The following is a 10035-nucleotide window of genomic DNA, read 5'->3' as shown; positions in this document are numbered from 1 at the left end:
TCTTTTCACAACTCATAGTACGTATGACTAATGTGTGCATTTAAAAAATAAGCAAATAAAGAAAAAAACAAACTTTACATTCTGGTTTTAAAAGGAAAGAAAAAGATACACTGCACTCAGTAACATTTGAACATGTGGTGAATCCTTATTGGATGCAAGCAGTGTCCATCTACAATGAATGACCAATGAAACAAGTTATTGTGTGGTTGTGGGCCTGTATGTCTGATCAATGCTTTATAGCAACAGAACATGATGACAGAGACAAAATGACAGTTTTGACTCACAACCAATAATGTTTTTGGTTTATAAGAACAATGTAAAAAATAACTTACATGGACATTAAATATAACTTAAAAAAGTATAACACTCTCAATAAATATTTCTACTATTTACACCATTGTTATGAGACGCACAAATGTCACTAAAATACCAAAAATATAGAAGCAGCAAACATTACAGGCATGAGGTACAACAAGGGATCCTGTGATGACTACAGTAGAGAGGTGATGTCCTCATCCAATGTATAATCATATACTTCCTTCCATGAATTTCTTGGGTAGCTATGGCTTATGGGTACCTTCTCCAACTTTAAGAATATAATTCTTCAAGTTGACATGCAGTCACATTCCGTAGCCTTTCTGGTAGTAATAACTATCAGTTGTTTTGGTATCCAGAAATTGACTAATAAAACAAGTAATGGTTGAGGAGGATATCTCTAAGTTAGTCAAAGTATGTGGAAGCATTGGGAGATTGTGTCCACTCAGTTTATAGAATGAAAGGAAGGAATCAATGACGGATTCATCCATTGAAACGGCTTAAATGGTTCTTCGGTGACCTCAATGGAAGATGATGAACCCCAGTATTGCATGTCATTGGCTTAGTGCAGTGATCCAAGGTCAGTCTCTCCCCACTGGTGACAGTTGTATGTAAAGCAGCAGTATCTGGAGTACTAATATCACATATAATTTGATAATATCAACATAATACAAGTCTTTTTTTTATACAAGGGCTATATATGTTTTCATATCAAGTGTTAAATGCAATCTTTGTAGATGATGTAGCCTTCACACCATCCTTACATAGTTTCATATTTCATAAACGTTACAGTCTCTCAAGTGTCCCTTTTAATGGGAATTCCTTCATTTAAGCGTTTCCCTCCCCTTTGACATCTCTTGGTTCATCTGCCAAAATGTACATCTTTAACCTAAGATGATGTACTACACACATCAGGACAACAAATTTGCAGTCTAGCTAGACCTTAAAGGTTCCATGACATGGTGCTCTTTGGATTTTTTCATGTAGACCTTAGTGGTCCCCCACTACCATATCTGAAGTGTATTAAAAAAATTCAGCCTTGGTGCCGAACTACGGCCACTAGAGCCAGTCCCACAATGAGCTTTACTTAGTATGTGCCTTTTCTGAATCTGTAGCTTTTGAGGAAGAGGGGCTGTCTAAAAATAAAAATATGGTGATACTTTGCTATGCTTGTTTGAAAGCCATGATGTCTCTCTCTCGTGGATGGACCAAATTCTCTGTGTGGGCAAAGCAGAGAAAGGGGAGGTACCTTTGTCCCTTATGACCTCATAAAGAGCACGATTCCAGATTGGCCCATCTGAGCTTCCATTTTCTCAAAGACAGAGCAGGATACCCAGGGCTCGGTTTACTATAGGCATGCTGGGGGTACTCATTTAAAAACCCTCATAAAATGAAATTGTCATGCCATGGGACCTTTAAATACACTTCTAAACATAATATGTTGATGTGTACCCTATTTTTCTTTTGGGGGAATTGATGGATGATGAGATGTATACATGGTCTATAGTGACAATACCTCCCTACTTCATTGATAACCTCTAATGCAAAGTCAGTTCAGGTTGGAGAGGAGTATATGTTCAGAAACAAATAAAACCCTAATGACAGGAAAGCTAATAGCAACACAGGAAGTTAAACGACCAAATATCATAACATACAGTTTGTTTCAGATCACCATTCTGACAATAGCAGCTTCTAAACATTTTTTAAAGATATACTTTTTTTCTTACATGAAAACTAAAAAAAGTGCAGTAACTGAGGTCAATAATACAAACACTGATTAAATATGACATTTTGTAAATATGAAATACATGAAAACCAAAACAATTTTTTTTCAACACTCCTGTCCATCAAGAACATATAATAATATTTACATGATATTTTAGATTTTTCTTATAATACCTTCTCACTTTCTCTGCATGTTGTTGTAGTTCTTCAGTAATATTGGCTTTAAAATGACATGACATTGAAATTGATTGCAAAAACTCTTACATTGCCACTTGAGGATGATCTGGAATGCTATAGCAGCCTACTATGAGTCTGAGGGACTGTGCCATTGGCCCAGATTAAACAAAAAGTCATAATCATGCTAATTGTAACCACAACTATGTTTGCAGCTGAATAAGAGCAGCACATTTTAGGCTAATATGCCACATAGCCTTAATTGTCAAATGTGCATGAAAAAACTAGTGTACATGTGTCTGGAATAAAGCATAACCAAATACAAAGCTGTTGTAGCAGTCTCATAATCTAAAGAAGTTAACTGGTGGGGACGGACACCCGAGTTCACAATACTGAAAAGTGCTGATCAGAACAACCATGGGCACTTTTTACTGCAGAGAAAAATGTAACGGTTAAATGTATTACTTAAACACTAGACCCAGCAGAGAATCTTAGGGACCTTTCATCATATTGTGACTGCAAGTGCTGACATATACATCCAAATGTCATTTTCATGTATAGCATTGTTTCCTGCAGAACTACAGCTCAGGGTCCAATACTATTGGGAGGGGAGAGAATGAGAGATATGTGTCAGATGTGTACTCCTTCCTCCGATACTGATTCTCACTAAGGGCTATGGCCTGTGTCCAGCCCTTTAATGCTGTACTCTTGCGTGACTTTGCTGTGCAGTACTGTGCAATCCAAAAAAACACAGACTCCTGACAAGCATTGACTACATTCTGAACAAGGCTGGGGTCATTTTATTTTCAGTTTAAACATTTTTGAATCTGTGCTTGAGGTAACAATTGATTAAGCACTATGAGGGAGGAGTTCAAACTGAAACTAAAATCACCCAAAGCCGAAATGAGGTGTTAACGATGACATTCTTTTAGTTTTGTTAAATGTGGTGTTTTTCTTTGCAGTTGGGTTAAACGGGAATGACGTGAGGTTCTGTTTTTTGTTTTGTTTTTAGTGCATTTCATATGTGGTGTTTTCAACGTGTATTCTTTGAAAGTATTATGGACTAACATGCAAGTGTGAACGAATGCTACAAAGAGATACTATAAGCAGCAAGGCAGACAAAGCTGTCTAACCCTTTTAGATATGATGATCTGAAGATGGCAAGTAGCAGCAGAAGCAGAAGTAGCAGAAGCCATGCTAAAAATGTTTTAATTATGCATTCAGGATTTTGATCTAAGTATAAAATTGTCTTAGGAAATTGTGTGTGTGTGTTTGGTCAACAATTAGTTGCCATTTTTGTGTGTGCGTATGTGCATTTTATTTGGGCTTTTGTGTTGAATCTGTGGCTTAAAACAATATGGCTGTCTCATTCCCCACCAAGCCAGTAATAATGTACCCTCTGTGTGCCTATGAAGAAAAACTTTATTGAAAAGGACATCAAGATTCAGGATGTCTGAATGAACGGAATGAGACCAGGAATGATATAAGCACAATCTTATAGCCCCCCAAAATTGTTTGGGGAATATTTTGATGTACCTTTGGTTCAATCATGTGATTGTAGAGCAAGGTCACTAAAATAGACACTAAAGCCAGCACAAAACTGAACAAAAGGCATGCTACATAGGCTTGGTTATGTTTTTGTTTAGTTTTTTTTTTTTTCTTTTCTTTGTCAAAAAGAGTCTGTTTCATGTTTTTTTCTCTCCTTGCTATATTTGTTTTTTGAAATGATATTGTGGGGTTACTTTCCTTTTGGCTGAGAAATGAAGCTTTCTGTTGAATCTTATGAGTCCCATCCTCTATTCTAGATCTTTCTGTGATGTGGAGGCAGAGGCATTTTGGCTGGTTGGGGTTGCAATATGAATTGAGAGGTATGCCCGTTAAGCAGCATGTGCAGGAAATTGGAGGCCGAGAGGAGGATGAAGGAGGGGTCTGCTTCGGCCACTCTGGCTGTGTCGTGTTGAAGCAAGGGTCCTGGGACGTTGAACAGAGGTCCCTGCTCAGGTTGGTCACCCCAGGGAATAGACATGTTCATCCTTTCTGTTCTCTATAGCATTCAGATCCCGACAGGAGCACTCATCCCGTATGTCACAGGACATGGGGAATGGAATCACCTGGGTGGGAGAGAAAAAGATACTTGCATTCATAAAGCTGTCCTTTCAAAAAAATAAAAAAACATTTTCTGATCTTACACTGCTGTGGTTTAGGTTTGGCTAGGTTAAAGTTCAAAAATAACATGGTTAGGATTAGGGAAAGATCATGGTTTGGGTTAAACTGACCACTTCACCAAAGGGTAACAACCGTTTTTCTTTTTTTTTTTTTTTACCTGGATCATATTTTCCCATGTTTTTGTGTGTAAGTGACTGAACAACAATCTTTGGCATAGATGCAGTATTAAGCGTGACCGCTGTAAGAGGCAGCCTTGAACCATGCTGCAAAGTAACCCTGTGGGGCAAATGTGCAATATCAGGTAGCGTCCACTAAAAGTGCTTTTTGCGACTAAAAGGCTAAGATTATTATTCTGTTTCATTTTTGTCTGTTTTGTCAGACAACATTATGGAAAGGATCCTTACAGCGATAAGTCGTTTTAAGACTCTTTAAGACCTTTCTGTTTTTCCAGAAACAGCTCTGAGGTCGCTAGCACTAAAGCCACCAGACTCCATTTAAAAAAACAATACTTTTAGCATGTATAATTCCAACGTATTTTCACATGAGTTGTGATGGTTGGAAAAGTGGAAAGACAAACTAAAATGGCTTTCCGGAGTTTTATTTAGTTTCTGTCAACTTTGAATGAAGTGTATTTTACGATGAAAAAAACAGTAGTTACCCTTTAAGGTTAGGGACCTTTTTGTCATGTTTATATGTCATGATTTTTTAAAAACAACATTGACTGTCCATTGGAAATGGGAAATGAACAACAGTCTCCCTTGTTAATCCAATGTTTAGTTGACATATTCATCCACACTGACTTCCTCTTCCTGTGGATGTTGTCATTCTATATTAAAGTCACTTTAGTATCAGTTTATGCTTTGCTCCTGTCATAATTACTATGGCCACAGGAGGCCTTTATCACATGCGCATAGAAATGTCATTCTGAGGCAATAACTGAAGAAAGAGAAAAAAATGATTCTGTAGTTTTTTTGGAAGGACATTCTAATATTTTCCCAAATGTTGTAATGGTGCCACCACTTGATTTGTTTGAATGAATGTGATCAACATTTTAGAATAGAGCATGAATTGAAATAGTTGGTCTTACACACACACACACACACACACACACACACACACACACACACACACACGCACACACACACACACACACACACACACACCCACACACAACCTAGCCCACTCTCTTTCTCTCTCCTAGTAGTTGATGTAGACCAGATTCAGCATGGTTCTCATTAGGCCATTTGTCTCATTTTATAATGGGTAAAAAAACTCAGTGTACACAGTGTACCTAAACTCAGAGCTAAACTGTCAGCCGGTGAAGCCTAGTGTTGCCAACACTGTGGCATTAATTTAGAACAACAAAAGATGAAGAAATTGTGCTGGAGGTGTGCAGTTAGAAGAATATAATGGACACCGGACAGCCAATGAGAAGCAAAACGTTTTTACAATACAATACAATATACATACAATAAATACTTGTATGTGACTGTCATACAGTATAAAAGTTTTTTTTTTTTTTTTCTGAACCGAAAGTTTACTTAAAGTCCTAGTAGGAAATGTTTTGGTGCATTTGACGTTCTTACAGACCCAATCAGAATATGATTTAAATCAATTTCACAGTTTCTCTGATAGTCTGATGTCAAAGTCAAATACTGTAGGTGTAAATAGTTGTGGAAGATCATTGGCCATTGCCCCTGGCATTTGACGTCCTTGGATAACGTTAGCAATGCGTCATGAGCACCAGCTGTTGCTGCCTTGTCTGCTTGCCTCTCAGGGGGCCCGCTTCAGCTGTTTGGGTACACAAAATGTGTCCAGGCCAAACAAGGAGCACATGTGGTCCAAGGATGGCATGGAAGGCAGGCAGCAGACCAAGGGCATGTCTGCATTTGTGTCCTGGTGGCTTATTAGATCAATATGTGGGGGCCTGCATTGTTGCTTTTTCTTGTTAGGGCTGAGTGGTATTGCCTTTTTTTGCACGATGGATCTGTGTATATAATGTAAATGTAACAACAATACTGGGCTCTGTAACCAACACAGCTACTTAGTTTACAGCGTGCCTCATGCCAAACACAGCTATTAGTTCAAGGCTATTAGTGAAAGCTGTCTGACCGGAGTTATTTCCAGGGCAGGGTCATGGGGGTTATTATTTGAATATTAAGTAGTGGCTGTATGAGCACCCAGACTACTATTGTAATGGCATCAAACAAATTGCACAATGAGATATTACTATCTGGGAGGTTTAGTCTGGCAATTATTTAATGTATAAGCTATAAAATGAGAAAGTAATGAGAATGTCCCGTCCACAAAGATGCATCCATAATAATAGTGTTCCTTTTCTTGCACATCATTAACATCAAAGTTTGGAACTTTGAAGCTGACTCACTCACAATCTCCAAGTCTATTTTTTTAGAAGAGATTGTTTAGTGCTGTGTTTGCCAATTTTACGTAATTATCTAAAATCAAATCTTCTAAGATTCAAAATTAATAACTAAATAAATAACGAGCCCTTCTCATAATGTATCACTTTCTTTTAGTTTTGCTTAAAGTATGTTATGAAATTGGGCACATTTAAAAAAAGAAAAAAAAAGCAGTGTAGTAAATGTTAAATGTTATAGATGGTTAAGGCACACAGGAAACGCCACCACTAGTTTGTGAAAGTCAGTGATTTGTTGACAGCAGGTCTGTGGAAGGACATGGGGGAGCATGTTAGTCAATGAAGAGCAGTGACGCAGGCTCCCCTTTGAAATGGGTATAAAATAAGTTGTTTGTGTGTGTGTGTGTGAGAGAAAGAGAGAGAGAGGGGGGTTGTTCCTCATGTGAGGGCCTTGTGGGCAGTGCCCAGACTCCTCTGAGAAAATGAGCCCTACATGGGACAACTTTACAAGCCAAGGGCCGGACACACTTCAGAAACAGCTGTCAACCTCATGAACAGTGTTTCCACCAAGAACAGGGGGCTCCTCACTCCAACTTGACTCTTTCTCAGTTTAATAACACTATCTCTCAGGTTCACACCACTTTCACCATGTCTCCTTGGAGTCTCTTACTTACTTTACCTTGCTTTATTACTCCTCTATCTTGCAGAACACTTTCCCATTACACCTCCCACTACACCTCACCTACCCTCTAAGGCCACTTCTGTTTATCTCTCTATCTAGAAAATGATGGTGGGTGGCAAATTTGACATGGTTTCCTTTGACCTTGACCTCCAGGGTGGCTGGGCCAGCTGCCACATCTGGCCTTGACTTGAGGGTTCTCTCAGGGTGGTTGGGAAATGGGACTGGCTGGCCTTGTGGGCCTGGGGGCCCTCATGCTGCCCCATGTCCCACGTCTGGGGGAGGACACCCACTAACTGCAACATGAAAGCCCTTGTGAAGAATGCAGACCTTGTCAGAGCACCATCCTAACACCTCAGCAACAGGTCAAAATAACACAAAGTTCCTCTTATTTTTGAGTGTGCAGTATGTTTTTGTCAGCCTGTCCAGTCTTATGATTCTAAACAACCTTGCACGAACTGTCACTTCGGTCATGGTGTATCACAAAAATTAAAATCAATAGTCAAATTAAATCAGTCAATTGAACCATTGAGTAAAGAGGCTATAGTCTGAGGAAAACATATTTACTGTATATATAAAACTTGAACAGATGCCTGGATGAGACAAACAGAAAGAAACACAGTAAGAAGAGAATGTTTAAATGGATATGATAGAACGGAGAAAGAGCAACTTAAGAGCAGAATAACACATACCTGAGTTTGGCAAAATAAGTGTAAGCATCAGTAAACAACCAAGCCCCCTAAAAACTGTGGGGAGTTGAGGTAGTTGCCCCTTTGACCCTCAGCCCCTATTCCTCACAAACAGAAAATTTAGAAATAAAGGAAGCTTTGGCATGCCGCTGCTTATTCTATAATTTGCCATGAGCATTGCATTGTAGTCGCTTGACAAAAACCAAGAAAGTAAGAAGTTAAGAAAGCAAATCTTAATGGCATGACTAAAAAATTCCTCCCCTTTAACTGCCCTGGCAGAGTCTTGGCAATGAGAAATAAAGTCAAGTTAGCCACCCTCAGACTTTTAAAAAAAAATAAAGAGTTGTTGCTGGCATGTTCAGTTCAGTTGGTTCAGTTGTTCCAGTTATGTGAATATTTGATGTAGAACATATTCAATCAGAAATTGAGAGAACAAAAATACTATTAATCACTGATAAATTTAATACTATCTCTCTATATATTTACATCTGTGCAAGCTTCAAAAGAGGATCTGTTTGGAATTTGATTTCTGGTGATTATATAGAAATAAATTAAATGTAAAAATTAAATGCTGGTTAGCCAAAAACCCCAAAAAGAGAATTACATTCCGGTTGTTATTTTGAAAGGGCTTTGTGTACGTGAATCCCCAACAGAGACAGAGAGGTTAAGTGGTCAACTGTGGTTATCATGGCCTATCAGCTTAGACACAAACATCAATCATTACACATAGCAATCACATATTAAGCATACTTAGAGCAGACTCAGAGTTGTAAACAGGGGTGAGGGACAAGGAGGGATCTGGGCACTTACCCAAGACCTCACCGCCAACTCAGACAGAAAAACCCACAGGCACATTTAGAAAAAGTTGTTATAAAAAGTTCAGCCGTATAACTATATAATCGGTGCCCTCTGCGTGCTGCTACGAGCATCCAAGAAAGGAATTTAGTCTGAACCAGGGGGGCTACAAAAAGGGTCTTGCTCAGGCAACCCTCATACCCTTGCCTCCTCTTCTCCCTGCCTCTCCAAATTCAGCCAACAGCTTGCAACTATTAAGGGGAGATCCTGTGGTGACCTTACGTGCAGTCCTTGCACCTTCAAAGCTCCTGGGGTGGAATAATACACAGCAAGTCATCCAGAACTTCTTAATACACAAATCTCTACCAAAATAAAAGACGAGAGCAGCATTTGCTGGGAAGGGGAGTAAAAGTAAATGTGCAGCTTGAGTTCCAATGCTCTTTTTCTCTTAGTTATTCAGATTTTATCTTGATTAAAGTTGAAGTTGACAAGAAAAAAAGAGAAAATGACAGGGAGGAGGAACCTGGCCAACTTTAATAATTGATAATAACCTACTTCCTACAATAATATTGAGGCTTGTTGGGAAAAAGTAGAAATTGTCCAAATTTTTTACCTTGAAAACACTTTAATACAATCCTGAAATCATAATTTTTCATATTGCGCCATTGAATAATTTCAGATTTGAGAGGCATGGTTTTTTCAAGTTGGCAAAAACTATAAATAATAATGCCACTGCTATAATGAAGTCACTTAAGCAACTTTTACTAAGGAAGGGTAAGCAGATGTTTTCATCAGAGTGTTGTGGAATGACAACATAATAATGGTATGAACAGTTGGTTTTAGGTGACAGAGTAAACAAATGGGGCAGATTAGGATTTGTTTTAACTGTTGGACTAATAGGAACTAGGTGGACAAATAGGGAAAAAGGATAGATAACTCTGGATGCCGAGGGCGAATGTTAAGTGTTGTAAAATTTAATTTTGCCCTGTCCTCAATTCCCTTTACCTCATTACCAAAGATCAGAGGGAAAGACGAGATGTAAAAGGTTTTGGCAGAGTTACAAATGAGAGGTGTGTGTGCATGGATCATATCATAGCAGTGCTCTCACGTGCTGT

General features: G+C 38.6%; 1 protein-coding gene across 2 annotated transcripts in view; it reads right to left on the bottom strand.

Moving 5' to 3' along the window:
* Positions 1–3912: 3912 nt before the first annotated feature.
* pappaa (pregnancy-associated plasma protein A, pappalysin 1a) overlaps positions 3913–10035 on the bottom strand; it is an 82146-nt gene continuing 76023 nt past the window's right edge. For both annotated transcript variants that reach the window (XM_034895618.1, XM_034895619.1), the window contains exon 22: positions 3913–4325. In XM_034895618.1, coding sequence (XP_034751509.1) covers positions 4221–4325 — 105 coding nt within the window. In that variant the 3' untranslated portion in view covers positions 3913–4220. The remainder of the gene's footprint in view (positions 4326–10035) is intronic.

This window comes from Etheostoma cragini, chromosome 16, assembly GCF_013103735.1.
Source record: "Etheostoma cragini isolate CJK2018 chromosome 16, CSU_Ecrag_1.0, whole genome shotgun sequence".
Taxonomy (NCBI): Eukaryota; Metazoa; Chordata; class Actinopteri; order Perciformes; family Percidae; genus Etheostoma; species Etheostoma cragini.
Note: the sequence above shows the minus strand (reverse complement) of the source record. Positions and strands in the feature narration are given on the sequence as shown.